The 27,057-nt window shown below is 39.3% G+C and overlaps 1 protein-coding gene across 3 annotated transcripts in view; it reads left to right on the top strand.

Moving 5' to 3' along the window:
* Positions 1 to 343: 343 nt before the first annotated feature.
* vps13b (vacuolar protein sorting 13 homolog B) overlaps positions 344 to 27,057 on the top strand; it is a 347,536-nt gene continuing 320,822 nt past the window's right edge. For all 3 annotated transcript variants that reach the window (XM_084357862.1, XM_084357860.1, XM_084357861.1), the window contains exons 1-4: positions 344 to 434; positions 1,435 to 1,593; positions 3,728 to 3,871; positions 21,807 to 21,924. In XM_084357862.1, the coding sequence (XP_084213988.1) occupies positions 1,447 to 1,593; positions 3,728 to 3,871; positions 21,807 to 21,924 (409 nt within the window). In that variant the 5' untranslated portion in view covers positions 344 to 434; positions 1,435 to 1,446. The remainder of the gene's footprint in view (positions 435 to 1,434; positions 1,594 to 3,727; positions 3,872 to 21,806; positions 21,925 to 27,057) is intronic.

Below are 27,057 nucleotides of genomic sequence, written 5' to 3' on the forward strand. Positions count from 1 at the left end.
TAAGAAAACATAGACAAAAGGGCCCTTGAAACGCAAGCTATGCGCTGCTATCTTATGTATTATTAAACTAACTGACACTACGGCACCTGGTCCCGCACTAGCCTATCCATATTAGGAGGAGACGATGTTCATCCAGCGCCTCTGCCTTTTTAATGATCCCCGAAGTCGATCCTGTGAATATCACATGTATTACAAGAAATTTCGAGCGACTCTCTTTCCCCTTTTTTCGGTTGGATATGTGCACCGAACACTGAAATGCATATTTCCTACAGAACGAAAAGGCAACACCAGGCATACGGAAGCCGCGTTGGTGTTTACTGATGACGTTTAGGATGAAGCTGTTGAGAGATGCGGCTAACGTCAGTTAACGGGATGTATATGTTTTAATAAACGTCGAAATCAAGAAATAGCTACAGAATACACGCAGGAGTCAAGTAAGGAAGGGGGGTTGTATTTTTTACCTGTGGTCAGACGCTTTAGCCAGCCGAAACGAAGTTAGGGCGACTTCTTCTTCGCAGTTAGCTTAGCTTCTTTGCTCTGTGTTGTGCATAGCTAGAATGACAGGATAGCATAGCTAGCCTTTCTGACTAACTACTTCGCAGTGAGTTAAGTCTCTTACTACGTAGGAAGGCACTGTTTCATTTTAAACACCACGTTATACTTATCTACATTGCTATGCATTAGGAAATGGAGCTGTTTATGTTATTACTGCTAGCGTTTCTCCGTCAGTCGTATGCATATAAAGTGAAGACACATTTACAAGCAGGCTAATTCCGGCGCTCCTGTGAGTGTAAATGAAGCCACTTAAAAGTAGAACCACTGACATTTATCTAAAAGTTAAGTAAACATTCACATGCAACACACATGAACAGAATTATCATTCTGCCTCTGTCAAGTGGAAATATCACTCTAATATGACAAACTGTAGCTACCTCCTCCGTCTGCCTGAATTATACATGTAGTTTTTAAATGCACATAATGTATTTGTGACTGTTGCGTAGGATAAATTAGTAAGTATGTTATCATGCGTATTATTATACACAGATCAACCACAACATTAAAACCACTGACATGTGATGTTAATACTATTGATTATATTGTTACAATGCAATGATCTGCTGGGAAACCTTGGGTCCTGGCATTTATGTGGATGCCACTTGACACACACCACCCATCCAAACACCGCTGTGGACCAAGCACATACCCCCATGACAAAGGCACCAGTCTCCCCCCTGGACCTAGCACTCCTAAGTGGAATGCATTTCACCTGTGCTCTATGGCATGGAGTTGTCTATGCTTTGGTCGAGGCTTCAGAAGTAGTAGTGTTTATTTATGAATAATATTTGGATCTAATCGTGAAAAGATATTTAATACATAAATACTGTAATGTACAAATGAACACAGTGTTTAATAGCATCAAAATGTTTTTTTCAGGACAGGGACAAGATGTTGGAGTCCTATGTCACACCACTCCTGATGAGCTATGTAAACAAGTATATAAAGAATCTGAGGCCATCTGACCTGCAGCTGTCTCTCTGGGGAGGAGATGTGGTGCTCAGCAAGTTGGACCTGAAGCTGGATGTGCTGGAACAGGTATTTTATATTGAATGTGTCCTCTGCTTTCTTTAACTTTTCATAACCCTTCTCTAGGAAAGAAAGATATTGCATTTTTTTTTTGGTAATGGCACCTAATAGGCAAAGTGTTTTTTTATGTTTGTAGGAATGCCATGCAGTAATGATGGAAATATTACATTTTCTTTCTGTATCCATACACACTAAATGGTCTTTAATGACCATCTGTGTCTCCGTGTTAATGTTCACTGAAGTCACATGAATAACTCTCTCTTGCAGACATTGATAAAAATCATAGGTTTACTTTTTTTCCCTTAATTTCTATTGCAAGGGATTAAAGTTGCATTTGCTCAGAACTCCGGTATTTTGTTAGGGGTGCACAAAAAGGATTTATTTCAGCTGAAACAATAACCAATAATTCCCTGCTTTTCATGGCCGATACTGATAAGATAACTGATAATTTCACATTTTGATATTTTTTAAAGAAGCAAACCTGAGGGTAAGACAGGCTAAGATGTAATGAGCAAAAATGGATGATTTACTATTCTATTAAGATTTGCTGTGTTAGAACTTGTAGACTTTTAACCTCCTCTTTGAACCCTTGCAGAACATGTATTGCAAATTACAATTGTATTCTCTTCCTCTGAGACTATGAAAAAAGATGTTCACACCAGTGACAACATGTTCGGCTCTCCAGTGTACACTGTGTAGCTCTATCCAGGTGCAGCAGTTTGACGTCATGAGTGTGACAGCAGCATACTGCACTGCTTCTTCTTCTTCTTCTTCTTCTTCTCGGTGTGTAAAGGCTGCACTTGTTGAGTCAGTGGAAGCAATTTTGCTTCATACTATTGGCTCCATTTATTAGGTTTAATTTCACCAATATGACATACAGCTGATAATATAAATTTCCCAGTATCAGGCCGATAATTTATAGGGCCGATATTTATCGTGCATTTCTAATTTTTGTAGTTTAGTTTGCACTTCTGTTTATTATCTTATTAGCATCTGAAATTAGAAAAATAATTTTGTTCTCTCACAGAAGCAGCAGCTAAGCATGTAAACATGACAGTGTTCACATTGTAGAATGTCTGTACAATAAAGTCAGACATTTAGTTTTCATTTGAATAGAAAATGAAATAAAAGGTTTGGGATGTAAGCATGTGCCCCACTGTCTATTTTTTCCATCAAGACGTCTACTTCTCAGCTATAGTGAATGTAATCATGATCTACGGACTTGACTAGAATTAGAAAGAAAAGCAGCCATGCTGTTGAGCCAGTATCTTTACTGTCATTTTGGAGGAGTTTGATAGATTTACTCAGATATTTTGCTCTGCAGTGTTATTTTGACAGTGTTCTTTCTACACTTGTAATGTCTGGATTAAATTAGTCTGTCATGAGTTAAAAGAATTTTCTTTTCTCTTGAGTGGGTTCTGACTGCTTCTGAAGACCGAACCAAAACACTACCTAACCCAACAGAGATTGTGATGAAAGTTCTTATTGAAAGCAGCTTCAAGTCAGCTGACAGTAGGAATTGTGTTTGGATTTTGATGTTTAACATTATGTCAAAAGCTTGGCAAATGTCCTCCCTTTGCCTCTGTTTTATTGCATTTTATTTGGACAGTACCTCCCTTTAAAATGTGCATGTAGAGATATTCTTCTTAAAATAAAGAGTAATTTTTCGTGAAACATTATCGGGGTTTAGAGCAAACAAACTGTACGTCCAAGACAGTTTTCCCTCTGAATTATGCCTGGTTATTATTTTTATGGCTTAGACTTATCTAGGAGGCACATGAGCCTATGTGTTGGCTGTCTGGTTTCATGGGACTCGTTCTCACACAGATTAATTCAAGATGCAGAACAGTGATTTGTCTGCTTTTGAGAAAATCTGACTGATTTAGTTAAAAGCATGACCAGTATGTAATCTGTATTTGTTGTTTTGACTGTCCTCTCGTCTTCATTTATTAGTTTCAAGTAGTGGTTTAGAAAATGGGTAGATGAAGGTTCCAAATGTTCTTGAAGCGTCAGCAGTCATATTGCCACATACGCATAAAATGTTGCCTGCATTGCAGATGTAAAACTATAGTACAGATTATTCTAACTACATTCTCGTAGTTATCTGTTTGTTTCATTTTTATATGTCTTTACATATTTATAGGAGTTGAAGCTGCCCTTTACATTCATGAGTGGTCATATCCATGAGCTGCGTATCCACGTACCCTGGACCAAGCTGGGCTCGGAGCCTGTAGTCATCACCATCAACACCATGGAGTGCATCCTCAAGCTAAAGGATGGAGCCCAGGTTAGTCATTTACTGGTATGAGAAACACGTTATCCCTGATTCCACTACAGGGCCAAAACAGGGCTGACCAGATCTTCTTGTTACTTACGTATGTTATCCTCATGCCAGAGTTAGCCTTTCTCGTTCCTTTTTGTCCCTGTGTTTCCAAAAAGTTTTGTAATGGCCTCTGTTTTACATATACAAATAAACATGTTGAGCTTGACTCTGACAAGCTCAACTGAAGTCACACTGTGACTCTGACTTGGTGTATAATCACATGCAGAGAAACTACAGCGCAACATTTCATTCTCAGCTTATACTGGATCCTTAAGTTTTAAAGTGTCTGTGGAACGTCTGTGTTGTGCAGAAAGATGATCTCTAGTTTATGTTAGCGGACTCCCATTTCTTAATTATCCATAGCGACTGAAGCTCTGTTTTAGTGGAGTGGAGAGAAGCACTGAGTTGAGGCACTCGAGAACATGCATAATGTCACATCCTTTAGACTGTCACGGAAAATCCGATCCGAGTCCTTCACAAAGACATCCACTGTCCAGCAGCATTAAACAATTTCTACAAATTGTCCACGGGGTTGTATAGACAACCAAGAGAGACGGGGAAGGTCTCATTTTTCATGTCACATTATAATTAGCTCCCATATGGCCAATAAAAGAAAGATTAGTAAATGTAATGTATATAATACTACAAATTGTTACCCCTTTTATTGTTTTAAATACATTTCCAGTTATGTGGTCTTGTAATCGCATCAGTAACCTGCAAATAATCCTAACATTTATCAGTTTGAAAAAACTAAATGACAAATATTTCTTTTGTTACTGTTTCAACTCTAGGTGTTTCTCAGATCATCTACATTAAGCACTCTGGCCTTTTGTAGTTTTAAGTCCCTCTGCCTGTTCGACCCCTTACTTAAAGTTGGTGTGGTGTTTGGCCAAAGGTGTGCTCATTAGGTCCAATATGTCATTTTATATCAGGCCAGGCTCTGATTCAAAGGTTTCAATCTGTAATGAGCTGGCATGATGACAGACAGTCACCCAACATAATGGCATCAAATGAAGAATGTGAGTCTTGGTTCTATAAGTTGGGAGAATGTTATTTTCTTTTCTTTTTTCTTCAGCCACACTTGCTAACAACAGAGCTCAACTATGTCATTGCCATTTACTAAAGTATGGTAAAGTACTTCATAGGTAGGGCTTAAATATCACTATTAACAGCCAAGTAGCAGGCACTTCTGTCTTTTTTATCCATGCTTTGTTACTCTGATCAGAAATGCATTGAAAAAAGGAAAGCGAACAAAGAAACCAGCAGCCAATAAATCACTGCTGCATTGAGGGTTACGTATGAATTTGTGCCTTTTAAAACAGGGATTGGATTGTAATCTTGTATTTTCAAAAGCTGCTGTAAAAAACAAACTGGCAAGTGCCTTAATGGCAGTCTGCAATGAGGAGCACATGTCAGAATTCAGGGATGAAAGTGTGTTGTCATCCATAATACCACTGAATTCACTGTTCACTGTTATCAAACTTTATTTTTGAACAGACAGATTTAAGCATGACACATACATTGTTTTCCACATCTTTTTATCATTTAAAAATGGTTGGATCGGCAATATGATTTCCCTTTAGGAAAGCACAGTACTCTCTCTCAGCACATTTGTTCCTTTAAAAGAGGGAAAGCTTCAATGACCACTAACCAGAAATATTCAGGGAATTCAAAACTGTGAGGTGACTTTGACTAGTGCTATTAACTACTTAGCAATCTCTGTCTTCAGTATGTCATTACTCGGTTTTTATTTAGTCCACACACAGTGAACATTGCTTCATATTAACAAGATTTGGAATTAGGGGCACCCCTGTAGCTTAGTTGGTAGAGCATGTGCCCCATGTACAAAGAATGTCATCCCATTTCCTGTCATCTCTCTGCACTGTATTGTCAAAATAAAGCCATGAAAAGGCAACAAAAAATAAATAAATAAAATAAGTAATAATAATATTTAAAAAAAAATTGAAATCACATTCATAGACAAATTGAGATTGTTTCACATCCCTGTGGCTTAAAGGTACCTTGTGATCATGCTGTTGTGCATATTTTTACACAGAAACATTTTTTTGGTCTCATGCAGCAGCACTACAACAAAGGCAGGGAAATGGAAGACTGCAAGGAAGTAAACATGGATGATGCAGATGATGATGATACTGTTCTCAAACTTTTAGGACAAATAAGCCTAGCAAATGTTGAATGTTGAAGTAAATGTATTCAACGCATTTATATGACCTTGATACGTACAATGCATTTAGTAATCAGTAATAATAATAACGATCTAAATAGAAACTTTTTTAGTTTACAAGGGAACTCCACATGGTACCTTTAAAGGTGCAATATTTAAGAATTGTTGTTTAAAACATTATATAAAAAAAAATCACATACAAAAATGATCAACAGAGTGTAAAGAAATAAGAGTTTTGACAATATATTAAAGCATCTATTTGTTGTGTTGCAGATATCTACTGAAATTTGCAGCTAACCAGCTAGCCCCGACCTGTCCTCAGGGCAACAGTTAGCAGTTACTCTGGTCTAATGCTGCCCCCTTCTTATTTGGAGTATGAATTTGAGAAATACCCAATTCTTACATATTGCACCTTTAAGCATCAAGAGTGAGATTGAGGGACAAGTTAAGACAGTTATCCAAGAGATATATTTATATCGTCTTTAGTTAAGTTATGCATGTTTTAATTTTTGAAGTGTGGTATATGAAAGGCATTTTTACTAGATTTTTTTTGCAAAAGAGCCTGGTCCTACTTTTGTCAACCATGCTTGGTGCTGGCTCTATTATGGGAAGGTTGAAGTTTCAAGGCCAGATGTCCCAAAAGAAACACATTTCAAGGGAAGTCAATTACAGCTAATTATATAGACTGCAGCAAAAAGATTTGTAACACATGAGCTTGAGCTACCCAGAACTAATGGTAAATATCATACTATGCAGGTGGCTACTGCTTATGAGATCAGGTTTCTAGCTCATTCGAACTTTAAACTTCTTACTATATATGCTTCGTACACAGCTTAAGGTCATGTACCAGTACCTGTACTGGTGTAATACATGAAGTCTAAAAACAACTATTTGTTACAGATGTTCCCTAAAAGGCTTCCAGTCAAGAAAAGATTTTGGGGGAATTGCAAATGACGTTTGGACAAATTATTCAGTGGTATGTACACCCATGAGACATAATTTGGAACAAAGCCAGACTTACAGCTGAAGTCCTTCTAGCATGTGGAATTTAAATGAGCTGCTGCACTTCTCTCTTATGTGAGTGGGAGGTGGGAGGCTGACTACTGTGTTGTTAACTAAGAAAATGCAGCCAGTTCACTAATATGCAGTAGATTTGTGCAACCTGGTCACTCATATTACCTTTATTTCAACTTTGTTACACTTTAATCATTATTGAACATTAAAAAGCAGCAGTATCTCTGCTGGGGAAGTTTCTCACTCTGGACAGCCCACAGAAACAGGATTATATTTCTCCTGAGGTTATATATCCTGCTCATATACATCTCAGGCCCTGGTCCAGTTTTAATCAGAATCTAGCAGGGACGCAGAGAGTTTGGCATAGGTACCTGCAAACCATGGCCATGACAGTTCTCTCTGAAGGCCTCAAGTAATATGGGTGATGGCCTATAGGATTTTTAAAAGAGCTGAAAAAAATTTATCTGTGTACGGAAAATCTTACGTTTTAAGTTTAGTACATTACTAGTGTTTCTTTTGTCTAATAGAGACACGAACTTTGTGGTCGGCCTCATGTGGCCAAAGTGTGGAAATGATAAATGATATCATTAATATGGTTTGTTTTCATAATTACTGTTAAAGCCTGAGCACTGGCCTGTAAAAACATCCGTACGTCTTTTGAAGTTCATTAAGGGTTGTGTAATTTGACCGGAATTATTTGGGCCTTGTGTGCGCGTTTCCCCTTGAGAGGAACTGGGTAATATTAGGGATATTCAGATTGCTCAATAGGGCCCATCTGCAAAGCACCAAGAGCAGCTTACAATTATAGTTTCCAGCAAATGTGGAAATTTGGGCGTTTAGCAGCAGTTAGAGATTACAGCTCCTGCTGACAGTGTAATTGCGTTAAATAAGCTGTAATGAGGACTTGTAGCGCAGAAAGTATGGTAGATAGAAAAAACATTTTGTCAACTTGTTTTTGACATTAATTTTACAAACTAGATGCCATGTACAAACAAAATGTATTACGTTTTATATGTGTCTTATTGTGTACTGAAGTCACATGGTGCTCTGCAGCAGGCTTAGAAATCTCCCATGATTGTGTTAAGGCTATTTGCGTAATTTAAAGATAAGACACTGTACATACTTTCATTAAAGCACATTTATTTTCAGATTTATTGTAGATCATTCTACCTTTATATGTTTCTATTTAGTTTGAATCCCAAAGTTAAATCGTTAATGTATGAATTAAATTATTAGCGTGGACATCTCCATGTGAAATTAGACTAAGCCCTGGTCTATGCCGAAAAGCTCAATGTATGTAATAGGAGATTTGTCATGGGGATGAAAGGGTATTGTAGTAGTCGACTTTAACTACTTTCTTCTTGTGCAAAGACACACTCACTGTGGCCCCTCTTGAGTTACTTGATACGAATAACTGTTTGATCTGAACCCTTTCTAAATTCAAAAGCAATCTGAAAATGTCAAGAGCTGCATTGGATGAAACAATGGTTTTAAAATCTGTCATTCTATATACAGAGCCCCTATGGAAACTGGAGTTATTAATAGAACTCATAAGCTCTCCATCTAGTATCTTATTTGCCCCATGGAAATCACATAGGAGCTAGGAGCAATCTTCAGTTTTTCCAGTTTCACACCAAACTACTCATATCCAGGACTGTCTTTCTATATTGTTTTTTTTTTTTTCTTTTTTTTTTTTTTTTTAAATGTCATTAGGTTAATGTTGTCATTATAAGGTTTACCACTCAGATGTGGTGGATTGGAACTGGTCTCTCTGTGATGTTGAGCATTTGGTTTAAGGCATTGAGCTTCTCCCTTTAATGAGGAGACAGATTGTAGGAGATAGAATTTATTGTGTGGCTGTTTTTAGGAGTTTTGTTCTTGTATTTGTAGCTAGTTGTAGCAGTAAAACAGAAATTGGCAAGATTGAACTCAGGCCTTAATGAAAGACCTAACAGCTAACATTGATGTAATGTTGCAAGATTACGGGCACTTTTTTCCCTTCTTGACATCTTGGTAAACTGCTCCAGATGTTGAAGATGAGGTGTGATCAGCAAAAATGGAGAGGAACTGGCTGGACAGCAGTTATAGTGGATCATAACACTCTCAGGCACTCTTTATTTTTTATGAGACAGAGATAAGGGCTTGGGTCTACCGAGGAGAGCCTTTCTGGTTTTGGCTCGACTTGCTGCTTGATCTGGGAGTTTTATGGCCGCTGAGTGCATTTGCCACTGATGTGGAGGTTCTGATTGATGCATTGCCTCAAGATGATTTGGGGAGGTGCCTTTGAGACTTGTTGGTTTGGCATATGGTCCAACTAGACTCTTTCTTCTGTTAGATTCCTTCCAAACTATTTTTAGGGCTTTACACCACCAAACCTCATTGCTCCTAAATAATGGGTAATACATGTGAATTAGGGAACCCCATTTTGAAGACTTCTTAAAACCCCAAGTTGTTATTCCATTGCTAAATCTACCACTAACTTGACAAAGGATTGCTGCTTTGACTCAGAAATTAAACAGAAATCTATAGATGTGATAATATCAAACAGTCAATTACACGCAGGTTTTATAACGTTGTAACCTCAGATGCACAGCTGATTCCTTGTCCTGGAGTTGAACACTGGATGCTTCTGCTTTTACATATGGTTTTGCCAACCAGTGGTTAAATCCACAACCCACTAAATAGCAATCCTGGGATGTATGGACTGTTATTGGCTCCTGTATGTAGCCTGCTGTTATGGTCTATTGTTGTTATGCCTTTACTCTGTGATTTAATTTGAGATACGTAATTCTTATTGACAGAGAATAAACATGTTCTAAAGTGAGAAAAAAAAAAAAAAAAGAAAATTGTATTCTTCAAAAATGTCATTGTGTCATCTAGTAAAACATTCAACATCCAATCAAATGTTCTTTCACTGTCTGCCTTTGTAGTATATAGTCTTTCCTGACAGAATGAGACCCAGTAAGTTTATGCCTGTGCAACTCTTTTACAAGTCAGAAAACACAAAGGAAAAAGTTGAACAAGTAAAAGAAAACAGCCTGTGGAAGTTTGCAATCAGATAGCACAAACTGGATAATCTCTGTCCCAATGCTATCCGGAAATCTTGCCTTTGATTCTACGGCTCGCAGGGAGCAAATGGCTTACAGAGATTGCACCATAAATCCGTCTGATCATCAGCTCAGCGGGGCCTTGTCTTCAGGACTGAGTAGACAGAGGGCGAAGACATAGAGCTTTGGAGAATCTGTTTTTCTTGAATCCAACCCCCCGTAGCAGTAACAAAACCCATCTCTGACTGTAAATAATAAAAAGATGGAGTAATGTTGGCACACTGTGGATTCCTCAGGCAGGTTGGAAGCTAGAGTAAGTTCTGATGAGAGACAAAGACCATAGAGAGACAGAAGTAGATTGAACATCAGAGTGTACGTGCTTGGGAATGGTTAGGCAAGGATCTTTGTGCCCAGCATGTGTTCACATTTGGCCATTTTTTCATGACAAATTGCATTATTTCCATGGCTATTGTTAAGCCTCCAGATTGTTTATGGTCTGTCAGGCCCTCATGTAAACTTAGCCTAAAAGCCCACATCCATTGTTTGTTTTATGAGCCATGTACAAATGTGCCTAACATGTAAATCTAATAAACTCTCAACTGTAATATCAATGTTTGCTCTTAAAATGGCACTGGCAAGATTGGGGAATATTTTAGGTGAGACTGGATCTGATGAGTCGGGTGAGGACTTTGACCAGAGATGAGCGTGCCCACTGTCTTTGCTGGATGTACGTATGTTAGTAGTCTTAGACCAACCCACTTGTTGACAGGATTGTTCAGTCTGAGGAAAGCTGTGATGTTGTAATGATGCTAAAATTTTCTGGTCAGTAAATCTGTGTTTAAAATGAACAAAAAAGTTAAGTTAGTAATCATGCAGTGTGTCTACAAGCCAAATAAGTATTTTCCAACAAAACCTTATTCTAGGTCTTAAATCAGTCATGTAATTCACTACGCTGTATTTATCTCTCCTCTAATTCAAATTCTCAACATAGAGTGACCAATTGTGGTGGTCTCTGTTTGGCATTCCAAACTGATTTATAGCATCTGCTGAAGGCAATGCACAAGTGTGTCATTCCAGCAGAAGGCCTTGCACCCAGCCACCATTGCCTGTGAGTCAACCAAAGCGACACAACCCACAGCGTTACTCTGCTTTGTCGTTGAGGTTTGCTGGAGTTTTGGCTTCCTGGTGGGATGAGGTTACTTTAGCTCCTCAGACACAGGAAAGCAGTCAGGGGAAAAATTAAACCCGGCGGCTTCCTGCATCCAGTGAGTCAAGTGGTGATCAATACACTCTGGGCAGGATGCTGCACTACACGGTTTAATCCTTGCTCTCAGGCCATCCGGAATACAGCCATCCTTCAATGGAGCTTATTACTTGCTGGGAGCTCCTGGTAATATGGCAGTCTGGGAAACAATTACCTCGCAATTAAGGCTAATGTTCACTTTATTAGTGCCTTCTTCGGACAGAAATTCTGGGAAGATATTGTGTTGCAATTAGGCACACCATTTGCTTTGTGAGTCTTAAATCCAAACAGACACCATGAGAAGTGATTGTATTTAATTAAGGAATTGTGTTTTTTGTCTTTGTTTATCATGTTTGTGTTGTGTGTGAGTGTGACTAACAGGCTTTCATTTTATTTTATTTTTGGGTTACACAGACTAAGGCAACCAGATGTTTCACTATATTCCTCTTAATTTATTTGTTCTAACTACACTCATAGAGATGGAGTTTGTATTTTAGTTTGAGTGAGACAGAAAGTCACAAAAAGGAGTAACACAGTAACTGGGTGCCTCTGTTTGTCATTTTTCAATGGAGAAAGGTAGGCTTGTATGACTCCATGTTACACAAACTGTGGGTGGTCCGTGTTTTATGTCTCAGGGTGAGCGTGTGCTCCATTTAGCAGACCCTCACCCCTTTGACCTATGAATAATTCCACTCTTATTATAGAAATGATGATGCCATATAAGGCGGGACATTTTAACCAGTAAAATTACCCATGCAGAGCTAGTCAGTAGCAAGCTATTTGGCAGAGCATTTTTCTAAGGCCTAAGTTAATTCTGTTTGTAGATCTAGATTTTTAATAACAGTTTTTTTTATATGTATCACTTAATGATCCTTAAAGCCAGAGGAGTACTGATTGTAGTGTGTTTCAAAAATTGCTCCCACTGCTCTATTTTGTGTGTTTGTATATGAGTTCACTCTCCATGGTGGGGAGACAGAAGAAAAGGAGATTGTGTGGAGAGGGCATATGGTTAGCTGAAAAGATAATAAACATGCAGATCTTGAAGGAGTGTATCGCTCTGGCTTGACATTGACCACGTTGCTTGTTTAAAGTGACCAACATGATAAGAATTCACATGCTATGATTAAGTTGTATTTGTTCCTAATCTTTCATAAAAAAAACTTTTTAACTGTTATAATTGATATATAAATCTATATGTTATCATTTTCAGTTGACAGATCAAACAGTTGAGATATCTGGATGTTGGTCGGTTGAGATAAAGCATTACAGAGATTTAAAGTAGGAGGTACATTCAAACCCACATTTCCTAAAACTGAAATATGTATTTGAAAAGTTGAAATAAGACAAATGAAAATTTACATGTTGGAATATGCCACTTTCTTGTTAGTGTTTGCAGTGCCAAAAAACCTTGGCTTCAGAGTTTTCAGATACAGATTAACATATTTATTTTAAAGATTAGGGATTTCTAAAGTAGTTTGACTTTGGGGAGAGCTCTGAAACACAAAGAGCAAAACAACCCAAACCAGCCAGGGCAATAATAGAGGGTTAATCCTCTGATACTAACATCAACAAAACTTTGTAAGCTGTGTTCAGAAACTCAACTCAATGCAGGCTTTATAGACATTCATATTTAAACTTCAAATCATAGTTTAAAATATTTAACGTTTCAAATATTTTTTAACTTTTCAAATCTTATTGCTCTCTGGCTATTATCCAGGTGCAGGCCTCTTATTTTATTGGTTTGTTAAACAAATCTAGGTTAAGAAATGAAACATGTCTCCTTTCATTACAGTGATGAAGACAAGATCACATCTGAGATCCTTGGGCAAGGACTGGGTTATGGCTTTAGGATGTTACAAGGATGAAGTTGTAATGATTTTATTCCAAAGTAAGGGTGACAGTTTTCCATCTCTTAAGTAAGCTGATGAATGTTGACAGTACTTCAGTTGCTTTGGAACCTGGTGTATAAAAGCTATGCAAACATAAGGTCTGCTGCATTCCACTTGCACGCTCAAACCTCCTGCAATATGGCTTTGGTATTTCTCAACACTGTCCTCTCCCATTACTTTCTGTTTGATTTATTCTATCTTGCTGGTTTCAGAACATTGATACTCTCCAAGAACACTTAGGCCTCTACAGCTCTTGCCTTCCAGTTGCACCTCACATGTGCAATTAAGTTGTCAGAGTAGCCTCAGCCACTCACTGTGCTGTTCTTAGACGCTGGTGCTTACATCGTTCAAAGAGTGCTTATGTCTTGTGTCTTGTGCATAATATTTTGTATAAAATAATGGGCAAAGCTCAGATCAGGGGTGGTTCATTTTACATTAAAATTAGGTCTTGACTGCTGGTTTTTAGCTACTCGCCCAAATTAAAAGGAGATAGAAATATCTTTAGAGGATACTCATTTTCTTTACCTTTTTCATCGTATCAGAAAATTAATAATTTTCATATCATAAATAATAACAATTATGGGCTTGAATAGATTAACTACGTGATAAATAATCAGCATTTAACTGGGGACTTGTTATGGTTTGGATTCGGAATTAACAGGTTAGATTTAAAGCTCTTGGTTTGGAAATTCCCCCATGTGTGTCGTAGCTGACTTGACTAAGATGTGTGTGTCTTTTTGCACATGCATCTGTGTGTGTACGTAAAGGGTCTGTGTGGACCGTTTTATTGTAGCTAACACATTGCAGTTATTAGCATTAGGGGGTAGCTGTGCCAGCGTAAGCAGCATGCCTCACATGCTCAGCCTGGGCTTGTGGTTAGCTGATGGAGACATCTGAAGGACCAGAGCCTCTCAGATCTAAATCAGGAACAATTTCTCCCTCTTTCCCAATCTCTTTTGATCCCCCCCCCCCCCCCCCCCCCCCTCCCCCCCCCCCCACACTTTCCTGTTGTCTCACTCCCATTTTTCTTCTTTTCTGTCTTTCGCTAATCATTTCTTCCTTCACTCTTTTTCACACTCTTTTCTCTCTTTCTTTCTCTTTCTCTGTCCCTTTTCTTTGAGTCTCTCCTTTTCATCTGTGATTTAGGTGTGTCAGGTGCAATAATACTTAAAGTACAGGTCACCAGCAGGAACGTGGTATGTTAACATGAAGAGGTCACGGGGCAGAATTTGACTGGGCTCTGATGAAAAGAAAATGGAGACAGCAGTGATCGAGACAGTCCAGCCTGGTTCCAAATTCCATCACGGCAACTACATCAGGACTAGTCACTAACCTGTCTCAATTCCTTGTTCTTGGCTTTTAATCAAGTCTTGGGATTGGAGTACTATGACTTAAAGGCCTTTGTTTGAACAGCAATTGTGGAAAACAAACATTGTTAGCGAGGATGACAAAGTGCTGACCTCAGCGCTCCCACTGCCGACCTGCTTACTGTTATAATCAGCAAAATAATCAGCAAAAAAGCAGTTTTGTAACAAAGAAATTGAATTCATGCGTGAATACACTGGCTTTGAGATTTAGTAGATTAATGGAGTATTATGCACAATTTAACTGGAGCAGCAACAGCTACTGTACCGTAAACACAAGATTGGTTTCTACTGGTATGAGGTTTACTTAGAAGGCTAAAGAAAATGTGTTGTGAGTTTTTGATTGATCTGTACCTTCAAGGCTTGGTTTGTGGCTCTTAACAGTTACGGTGGTTTTACTGTGTGGCGCTTATTTCAAGGGTACAGATAGTTTACTGCACCTCAGTTAAAGATCTGTCCTACAACTGCAGCCACTTGTTTCCTCTCAGATGAAGATAATCTGAAGAGAATGGCTGAACAAGAAGTCCAAATGAAATACTGTGAAGTCAGCAGTCCCCCTGTTGCTCCCTGTGGGTCTGGGATCCCTGTTTGTCTTTGTTATGATTCTGGGCATGTTGGAGGCAGATATTAAACATGGCCAGTTTGACTTGGGTACAGTGGAGGCACTCTTGGCGGAGACCTCCAGCATGACATCACCAGTGCCGTCGTTTTGATTCCTCCTGCTTTGAGTGAAATAGTTTTGTAATTGTGCATTCTACTTCTGGCAGAAGCCTTGGAATCTTTTTCATTTCCCCGCTCCCCCCTCTTTAATGAACATGTTAAATTTTTGGGCTTGCTTGGAAAATTAACCTATTGCTTTCATTGTAAAAGTTTGCAGGGATGAAATGTGCTTAGTAACACTTCTGGTATTACAGACCTTGTAAACTGCTCCCTCCCCCTTCCCACAAGTCTGTCTATTCTCTGTTGTGGTTGCGGTAATTATATAGGTATGAAGGATTGGGAAACACAAATAACAGATAATTCATTTGACTATAAAGAAAATAACAAGAGTTTCTAGTAAACCAGGGTTTGATGCTTATTTTATGGATGTCTCTCCTTCATATGACGTCAAGGATATTTTGTTTATGTACTGCATATTGATGGTTAATATGCAGTATAAGCTGAGTAGTTGCGGTGTGTGTGGTTTCACAAAAGAAAATTGACTTGAAAAGGATTAAGTAAAGCATTATGGCTTTACTTTGACATTAGGAAGCAATATGATCATTTTAGCTGTACATTTGTGCTTAACAACTGTGCTTAAAATGTAGTTTTAGTTTGATATTACCATGTGCTGTTGGATTTTTTTATGTGAACACTTCTGATTCCAAAATCATGAAGGTAGCATTTTCTTTCGGTTGACTTCTTTGTAAACTGAGTGTGTTGGGAAACTACTTGTATTGCGCTTCCTCTGTTACGCTGATCTTACACTGACTTAATTCACTCCGAAAAACAGGTCAGTTGAACTTCCAGTGCACATTGTGTACTTTTCAGGACTGTAATATTTCATTAATGCAGTACACGCATTGTAAATAGGGATTTTCTTTCCCAGTAGTGGATTTAATTACTTCAAGACAAGGGGAAAGAGTGAGAGAGAGAGAGAGAGAGAGAGAGAGAGAGAGAGAGAGAGCACATTTTTGTAATGAGCTGTTTTCATTGAGATAATTATTCAGAATGTCACACGATGTGATATTCATCTGGGTTCATTTGGGGCTCTAATCCCTCCAATCTGCCATGGTTTCCAGCTGCACAGCTCTGCTGTGTTTTTAGAGTATGGGTCTTTACATTTAGGCTGTGTGAGAAACTGGGCACATGCATTTTTGTGTGTTGTTATATACAAGTATTTGTCTGTAGTGCAGGTTTGTGGTTTAGTGTGTTGGTATCTTCAGAATCTAATATTGATATCAAGAGCTTTTGCTCATTTTAAGTGATTTGAATTGTGAAATTCTGTCTTGACAGCTTTGGCTGGCAGCAGCCTTCTCTATTCTGAGGAGAAAATGAAACCCCTGTCTTTAATCATGGTGTAATGGCTTTCTGCATTTGTAACAGTTTCATTAAAAACCCATTAGCAGTTAATTTTTAGTTGAGCTGATGGATTTGTTCGAAGCCAAGAGACGTTAAAGAAAAGGTAATTTGAGTCAACTGCGATGAGCTCTGTTCTCTTCAGTTTACATTCCAGTGTGGTCGTCATCAATGGGTTGAGCAGCTTAAGTGTAAAAGAAGTGGCTGCATACCATTTGACGTTACTGGAACCATCCCAAACTGTGACTGTATGTTTGAAACAGTGAACCACTTTTCAAGTCTCATTCCTCTTGCTGCCAGCTGGGAACTGTTCTTATGAGAACCAGGATCATCAACATGAAATGTGCTTCAGACTATCCGGTTATAGATGGGGTGAGAAGGTCTAGATTAAGCGTAGGGATGAGGAGGATGACAATGTCAAAATAGAAGACAATGAAAAGGATGTTAAGGAGGACGGAATTGGGACAGGTGAAAGAACAACAGCAAGATGACATGAGGACAAGAGAAGACAAACCCATCACATCTACAGTGTTCCCTTGTCAGTCAGTTTTAGAGAGATTTCCTATTACGTTTTTGAATACGGTTATACAGCTAAATGTGTTGTCTGTGAGTGTTTTTGAAGAAGGAAATAGGAGGTCTGTTCGCTGGATCCTCCCCAGGGATGGTGCTCTGTGGGCCCTGACATATGGGACAGGGCCTCGACATGTCTGACCCAGTGTGTTTGTCTATGTTTGTATGTGTATATAAGTGATTTGGAGGAGGGGAGGGGGTCTGTCTGAGATAAGGAGCTATTGAGTTTCCTTCATTTATTTTTTCACTCCGTAGGCGTTCGCCCTTCATTGCCTGGCCTCCATTCTCTGGGCCTGCTGCTTTGATGTCAGCATGAGTTCGCTAGCAACCTGCAGTGGAGAAACAACAATAACACAGAGCATGTTTATCCAGCAATGGTCCTCTGCATGTTCTCATTAATCTGCTGAAACTGTGTGAAATTGACCAGTTTTAAAAATGTTTGGGTTTCAAACAGGCAGTTGCAGCAGGCAGGCAGGGTAGTCGACCTGCTAATCTCTGCCAACAATTTTTTCCCCCCTTGTATGTGTGTATATAGACGTGTGTGTGTGTGTGCACGCGTGCACACGTGTTTAACTGAAATTGAAAAATTGCTTTGTAATTTTGTTTTGTTTTAGGCCAACACATGTCAAAGTGAAATCCTGAAATGATGAGTTGTAACACCACTATTTGGTTTCTCCCACACTTTGCACTGTGCAGTGTCTATATTGTTTTCAGTTTGCATCTAATGATTATTTTCTGTTGTTGCTTCAACTGTTGATTATTTTCTCGATTAATCAATTATTTTTTGGTGTATAAAATGTCAGAAAATGAGGAAAAAAATCAAGAGTTTCCCAATGCCCAAGATGACATTCTCAAATTTCTTGATTTGTCCATAACCCAAAGATATTCAGTTCACCATCTTAGAGTAGTAAAGAAACCAGAAAATATTCACATTTAAGAAGCTGGAATCAGATTATTTTTTAACTTTTTTGTTAGAAAAATTCCTCAAACAGATTAATCAATTAATAAGATATATGGCGATCAATTTAATTATTGACAACTAATTGAGTAATTGTTGCAGCCCTTTCACAAGTTTATATATATATTACAGTGCCAATGCAGTTAAGATTTCACTGGTTTCTGGTATCTGTGAGTTATAGCTCGTTTGTTTGTACTAGGGGAACTGTGACAGTATCTGCAGAGTTGCTGTTTCTAATAGCTAGAGGTGGTGGTGGGGTTCAGCTAATGTGTTGAGCAGCTCAGATGTGGGTCGACCCTCCAGACAGGCTCAACACACTGTCCCTGACTGAGCCAGACGTCTGCAGGGGGACAGAGGTCAGGCCTGGCCTTCCTGTGCCCTAACCCTCCATGGGTGCCCACTTACCCTCTGAGTAGGGGGTCCCCCTCGCCTGTCACTCACACTGCCAGTACCTGCTCCTTTTTTTCTGTCCCTCTGTTCGGGTCCCATTATCTCCAGGTCTCTCTCACTCTTGTTGTCTCTCAGCTACTCTTGGTTTCAATGTCTCACTTTATCTCACTCTGTTATTTTTTCCACTTATCTCTTGTCCCTCTTTTCCGTTTTTGCTACTGTCATCTTTGGTCAACAGCTCAGTTGACATGCCTGCAGGGGAAGCTACCCCTCCTTTTCCTGGCCCTTCTGTCTTTCCCTCCTTCTCTATCCCTCCTTCCCTCGCTCCCTGTCCTGTGCCCTGCCGTGGCACTGGAGGGATCAGTTTACCCGGCAGCAGCTGAGGCAGGCTTCATTTGTCCCAGGGCTTCCCTCTGAAAAGGCATTTTTTGCCTCTGGAGAATTGCTCACTGCCCACGGTGACATTGAGTGCTTAATTGCGCTACTTCCAAATTTGGAAGTCTTGTTCTTTAGTGGCAGTTTGAGATGCTGAACTCAATGTACTCTTGGCCTGAAGGGCGAGGCATTTCTTTAGGTTTAGATACGAGAGTCCACATGGGAGGGAGACGTTTTCTAATTCTAATGTGCTCAAGTAGCATATTGTGATTTAAACTAAACACCTCAACATGTGAGCATGTCTCATTCTAGACTTACCTCATCTAAAAAGCAGCCCTTTTTATTGTGACAAGTTAGTAAATGAAGTGTGAATAATGAGCAACAAATTTACATCTTATTATTTGCCAATCTCTATTCTTTGGAACCTGATGAAGTATTTATTATTCCTCTCCTTCTGTTTACCAATTCCCACCACTCACTGATGGGTAAAAAACTACTTGCATAGTGCAGCTCTACCGTACAGGCCTTTACTAAAGTCTAAATATTTCTGCCAGAGCCTCTCTCGTCTCTTCTGGCAATTGTGTGTTTACTTTACTGCAATGGGGGATACTTGCTACTCTGTCAGTGTGTCCACAACTCAAATTATGCAAAGTATGTTTAAAACCTAATCTGTTTTACTCAACCACACAGAGGGAAAGAGGTTCATTGTCATTAAATAGTGTCAGAACCAGGAAATGTGTGTTAATTGTGTGGGATGCGTGTATGTACAGCATGTACAGCATGTGACTTGCCTGAAAGGTGTGGCTGTGGGTTTTCATTTGCTCATTTGAGTGTGTGTGAACTAAGTGTGTGTGCATGGAGTAGCCAAATATATTTGGTTTTGACACCCTCAGTGTTTACATTAGTCAGGATAAAGGGTGACTCCTGAGACACTCTGCCACGCTGATCCCCCATTTAAATGCTAAACACATGTGATCACCCCCTTTCTTTGTCTAGATTGTCTGACTAACTTACCACCCGGGCTGACTGTGAAGGTTACAGTGCTGCACTAACTCCTAATCAATGCCATACTGGGGGTTAAATCACTCAACTCTGCACCTTTTTCCTGACTTCTCTATTTTTATAATGGCTCTAATGTGTTTGGTTTCTTTTCTTTCTTTCATTTCTTCTTACCATCCACTGTTGCAGGCATATGTCTACTGTGAATATGAAGATGAGGTATTTGTTTTAATTATACATAGTAGTTCTAGAGGAATAGAACTTTAGCTGTAATAGTTACAGTATATCTTTTGTGCTTTGGCTTGGATGCAGTAGCCTATTCTCCCCTGTTCTCTAAATTGAAAATGTATGGTTGATGAGGTTTTTACAGTAGTGCTGGCTATATTTCACATATGATAAAAAAAAAACTTTCTTCTGCATACCAAAACAGATTTGAAAAATGTTAGTTCATTTTAATGAACTGTTGAATCAAAAGCTGTGAACATGTTCCCTCCTAAAACTTGGAAACAAGACAACAAGCCTCCTCCAAGACTTGGAAACACGATGACCAAGACCCTCTGGAGAAGGTGACAATCTGCTAGTAGAAATTTTACAAGTCCACAAAGTCAGTCTCTTTATTGCAAATGGAGCTTCTCCAGGGTTTGTCACTTGATGACATCAGATATGAGAGCAGTGTTTTTTTGCTTTAGGTTTAGGAAACTGTTTAAACATATTTCTAAAAATGATCCACAGGAGCAACAAGGGAACTCCTTTTTGATGATTTTCTCTTTTTGTGCAATTGTGGATTGGTTAACATTAAGTTAATTGCGTTTACCCAGCAGTAGATCTAGTAAAAAGTCTTTGGCTGTCAGTCCTTTACCACAGTCTCATGACCCCTACACTGTTTGTCATCATGCCTCTATTGTTGTAATCACACCTTATGTCTTGGTCGCAATGCACCCACTTGGCTGAGGCACTCTTCAAGCTGAACCAATAAATAACCACCTCATCCCGAGTCTTGGCTCATGTTGTTTATCTTCAGGCTCATCTCTAAAAGGGATGTCCATTTCATCGTCATTCCTACACACAACGCACACGTGCATGTATGCACACACACACACACACGCACACACACACACACACACACACACACACACACACACACACACGCACACACACACACACACACACAGATCTTGTACTTGCATTCCTGGGCTTAGCAGGCCATTGGTCTTTGAGTGCAGATGACGTGCTGTTGTGGAGGAGAGACCTTCACCCCTCTCATCCACGGAGCACAGTTTATTTGTAGAGCCCATAGAGATGGTGGTAAATGGGGAAGGGAGGAAGGTCAGTGGGAAGGTTTGGTGTGAAGGGGGGCTTAAAAACATTGGTGTGTGGTAGATGCTCCTGTAATCACTCCCATGTTCAGTTTGGACACAACCATGCAGGAGAACAGGTACTCAGCTTACATGCACACTAATAATTTGATTGCCCTCAGTAGTCAGATAAAGGTAGCAGTTAGATTAGACTGGTTGCATTTTTCCCTCTAACTATAGTTTACTACTTAAGCTCCAAGAGATAATAGCCGGAAATTAGGGATTTGATGTTTTGCTGGTGTTTCAGATGTGATTAATAGAAAAACTGTTCTTTGTAGCTTTAGTTCAAACTGAAATAGGACACTTGACTAAAATATATTATAGTTTATTTGGTTGCAACTGAATAACTGTCAGAGCGATTCTAAACTCACCAGTTCTGCAGAGCTCTTTGAGACTGCTGTGTTTACTCCATTACCTATCCTCACAGGCATTCATGTTTGTTTTTTCTTCAGGATGATCACGAGAGCGGCTCTAGCTCCACCAGTCGCAGTGTCTCAGACAGCTCCAAGGCCGTGGCCAAGCCCCGCCGCCTCCAACAAGCTGCCCCCAGCGACCCGGACCTGCCCCCAGGTGAGTGATGGCCCTAGGGCCAGGGAGGCTATTCCACCTCCCTGCTTAAAGAATGACCACCAGGACAGGCATGGCATAGGAGGGGGAGGTTGGGGCCACAGAGTGAAACCCAATCCCTTTCAGACAGGGATTTCGCAATAGCACCGCAACAAAGGCTCACCTCTACACCGCCTTTTTTTTTGTTCACACTGAACCAACCAGCCCCGGCATAACGCCGCTCCAATGTGTCATTTCATACGGCACATCGGCATTGCAGAACCAAAAGAGGCATGATGGTACACATCATAACGACAGTGAGAGCCAGGCAGTGGAAGCTGCCGGGGACGGACAATGTTTTCCAAGCTGTAGTGTGACGAAGAGTTGGTAGGACAGACAGGTTGACAGCGACTTTTCCACATCTAAATTCGGCCTATTTTTACATCATAAGTTGCCAAAGACACTACCTGCTACCACATTACTGTTGTTTGGTCTTGTAACGGTACTTCAGTGGGTTGAAATGTGGGATAATTCTCTTTTATTTTGAGTCATATCCAGAATAAGGACGCAATTTTCCTATCTTGAAAAGGCAGTGTGAATGGGGCTTCAGATTAGGACCTATTTACACTACAGGAAAATGTTGATTGTTCTTTCCAGCCTCTAAGAATGCTATTAAGACAATGGATTAAAATCCACTGGCTTGTTAGTAGCCAAATGCCTGCAGTTGTTAGTGTCAGATTCAACTGTGAAAAACAATCTTTTTGGGATGAACACTGCATTTTTAACCAGTGTAAATCAGCTAGAGAGAGTGTGGGGGATGTGTCTGTGATAAATCACATAGTGATGGCTCTTATCAACAAGGCCACTTGACCACATGCCTCCTACAGGGCCAGGGATGCCGTGCCTGCCCTCCTCCAGCACTTTACTGCACCTCAAAAGAACTAAGGAGGATAATGGTCTTTTGAAAATATTTATGACAATTTTAAAAATCAATTTGTAACAGTCTATTGCAAAAAGAGAAACATACATAAATGTTATATTAGCTAGTAAACTTTTTAAATGTATGTTTATGATGGCACAGACACTTTAAATCATATTTCAATGTCAACAAACACTTCATGAATAGTGAGAACCTCTTAGACACAACATAATGGAAAAAATAAGTTTAACCACTGAAAAGATCTAGGGGCATAGATAAAGTTTCCAGAGAAAACAGCAAAGGTTAGAAAGAGGGTGGCAAAGGGGAGACTAAAATAAAAAGAGAAGATATGGTTTTTAGGAGAAAAAAAATGAAAGGAGAGAGGTGGGGGTCTTGAGCTTTAAGAGCTAGGTCACAGTATAACACCCAAACACGAGGCTCACTCCCAGAGTATACATGGATGTATGAACCTACACTCCTGGCTGGTTGTATCTGGGGAGGATCCATTTCCAGGCCTGACGTTATGAGATAATATCTCTCCCCAGCTGTTAAAGCAGGGTGCCTCACACCCCAACATCTCTCTTTGGGCCTGCCTTCAACAGATCTCCCAGGTGTGTGTGTGTGTGTGTGTGTGTGTGTGTGTGTGTGTGTGTGTGTGTGTGTGTGTGTGTGTGTGTGTGTGTGTGTGTGTATGAGTGCATGTGTGGTGTGTGTGTATGTGTATGTGTATGTGTGCATGTGTGGTGTGTGTGTGTGTATGAGTGCATGTGTGGTGTGTGTGTAACTACAGTATGTGTGTGAGTAAATGTCCAATTGTAACTGTGTATGTGTGTGTGCGTAGGATTTTCAGTGTATCTGTTCATTTGTGTGCGCACCGCACACTGCTCCAGCAGTGTACCTTGTTTCAACCCATTACAGGCTGTAGAGACAACTCTGAGGTCAAAGGTTGCAGCACCTCAATAATGGCAAGGAAACAGATGAATGCTGTAATTCCAGCCCTCCTAATTAAAAGGTAGAGGTTAAAGGGTAGAGGAGGTAAAACTAACCTGCTATGACTCAGACAGAGGATGTTTTTCTAAGAATAAGATACAAAACAAACCTGTAGGATTCTTTAACGTAGTTAAATGATGTTTTTTGAAAGTGAGGACACAGCATAGCATTCCATGCCAGTGCACACATGCAATTTTGGTGACTTTCAGTTATTAGTCTCTTGAGTAGCTGACTTTAGACTTGTTATTGACCACTGTTATTGATGTAGATGTTTTCTTGAATATGTATTGTATTTGTATTTCTACCCAAAAAAATATCTACACTCTGCATGGCCTTGTAGTTTTACCTATACTATATATCTTCAAATACACTAAAATACATTAAAATGCACACCACTACCTCACCTGTCTGCCACAGTGTCTTTTTGATACTACCACTAAAGAGGTCTAAAGAATTACCAAAGGAAGAAACTTTCAAATCCTGCACAGGAGCTTTATTAAATCAGAGAACAGCTGTATAAATCCCAATCTGTTTCTAGACCTTTCTTTGTGTGGTCAGAGTATGTCAGTTATTGTCAATTGTTTTCATGATTAATCTATTAATCGTTTAGTCTATAAAATGTCAGAAAATATTTTTTCTAACCAACCATCCAAAACCCCAAGACTCTTCATTTACTATCGTAATGGCATAGATAAGCTTGTATCAGCAAATCTTTTACATTTTGCTTGAAAAGTGACTGAAACAATTAGTCATTATTAATAATAGTCTTTGAATTGACTAATCGGTTCATCCATTAATCGACTAATTGTTACAACTCTATTGTGCACTCTTAAACACTGTGAACTGTTCAGTGTTGTGACTGTGAACAGTGAGAAAACCACAGACCCCATACAGTAAACAAATAGTGGCTAAGAATTTCAGTTAATCAGTCATGATCAGTTAAAAATAGGTTGTTGTTTTTTTGCAGGTTAACAAAACCTCACAAGTGCTGTTGTGATTCAATACTGCATTTTTAACTAGAGTTATGTCTTCTGTTCATGCTGTGATTAAAGATAGGTTGTCAAAAGCTTGTTCAAAGCTTCATGCAACAACAGATTGATACTGACACTCCTCTGATCTCATAATATAAGTACTACTATTAGTATATAGATATTATATAATATACTACAAGGCAATCCAACATTTTATAGGAATATAAACAAATATTATCGGAAACCATTAAAGTAAAGCCATATGGTTATATGATTGTAAATATTTTAATATAAATATAAAAAATAATGCTTTGAATTGAATGGATGAATGTAGTCCAACTGTAGGCTAAATTTGCAATGTGTAGCTGTATTAGGAAAAAAGTAAAATATTAAAAAGAATTGGGTTTGACTTGCTATTGGAAAAAATATACTGTATGTTGGAGGCTAAAACCAGTGATTAGGACATTCCTTTTGTGGCCTCTGCCCTTATCTTTTTTAAAGCCAAATCAAAAATCTAAAGTAAGTTGCACTTCAGTTCTGTCCTAGAAGGCAGGGATGGATACAGGCAGATGTATGTCAGTGGGTTGGAGGAGAGTGCTAGTGTGGGTAGATGTGTTTGTGTTAAAGAAGACCTGTTAGCAGTGAAACCATTGTAGGGCGAATGGCCAGTCTTACCTCTTCGTCCTTCGTCAGCATCTACACTATGTAGACAAACGTCTGTGTTGCGTCTGCTCCTCTCCCCTTCAAAACAACCAAAACAAAACACGGGCCGACACTAAAAAGCAGCCACCAGTAATTATCCAGTCATTTGGCCCTAAGCTCTCACATGCTGAATGAATTTATTCTCCCTGTTCTCCCTGTGGTGGAAAATAGTGATGTTAATTCATATGCCATGGGATTGGTAGCCACACAAAGACCAAAGACCAAGTGCTTCCACCTTGGGCGATTCTGTGAGTGATTATGTTTACTGCTGCTTGTGGGGGACCAGTGGCCACCGTTTGTGAGAGCCGCATTTCTCTGTTCGAGGGGATCCCTACTTTGGCCCTATTCACACTGTTGAAAATGTGTTTTGTTTTACATGAGTTCAAAGAGATTTAATAGTGCAATGTCTTGCTTTGAGGCCGGTGCTACCTGTGAGTTGGGTGGATCAAAGTTACACTTTATACGGTATAGACAAAGATTTACAGTTTCAAAGCTGAACTGTCCTACAGAGCCACAAATATGTTTTATATTTTTGCACAAGTACATTTAGGACATTTAGTATGAAGTGTCTTTGCATTATGACAGTTTATTTAGCTCAAGGTAGCTCACCCCACAGCTGGGATGAAAGACATACTCCATTTGTTAGGGAATCATCGCCATTTTTTGCCAATTTTTTTTCTTGTCATGTTCTACAATTTTCTCATTTTGGACATGTGATTGAAACATTAATGGGCACTCCGCATCTGCAAGCATCATATTAATGTGTGTGTATGTTTTTCACATGCCTATGTAATTTGTTGTTTATAGTTATTTACCACTGTTTTACTGTATGTCAACCTTTTCCATGGGGGGTACAAGATTTCCTATTGAACTGATAGATTGAACTGGTTCACACAACATGAGGGCCATACAGTATATCATTCTTACTTTGTTAAATAATTATTCTCAAACAAATGTTTATTTTGATATCTTAAGATACCAAATGTTTTCTGGAAGGGATTGTTGTTTCCAACCCTGCCACAAAAGCACAGAATTTGCATTATGACATAGGCTAAGTTCAGTGTGCATGTGGGATCCTCCGTTCTTGCTTATGCTATGGCGTATTTGTTTGTTTATGTGTTTGTACTATTGTATGTAGTGTTATGTGAGAGCCTACATCTACACAAGTGCGTCACATATGAGTGTTCCTGTGTTGCTTTGAGTGTGTCCAAGAAATGTGCATGCATGCATGGTTGAGTAAGTGTGCGTGTGATGGGAGGAGATTGAGAGTTGAATGGACTGAAATGCAAACACACTCCTGAGATAAATCTGTGGTCCAGTGCTACTGCTGTCCTGGTACTGGGGCCTTTGCTCAGAAAATAAATACAGCAGCTGTTCTGGTATTAGTGGGAAATGCTACTTATGGATAGAAAATATCCCATACTAGTAAAGGCTGGAGCTTTCTCCAGCTGAAGCTTTCTGCTGTTCTGGAGACCTGCTGTACCATGCATGGTTGGGTTCTGTGAATCAACCGTTTTACTATAAGAGGCCCTAGAGCTAATAGAATAGCTAACATAATTAAGTGGCTTATTGGTG

Source organism: Pagrus pagrus (genome assembly GCF_965226575.1).
Source record: "Pagrus pagrus genome assembly, chromosome: 7".
In the NCBI taxonomy this organism is placed as follows: Eukaryota; Metazoa; Chordata; class Actinopteri; order Spariformes; family Sparidae; genus Pagrus; species Pagrus pagrus.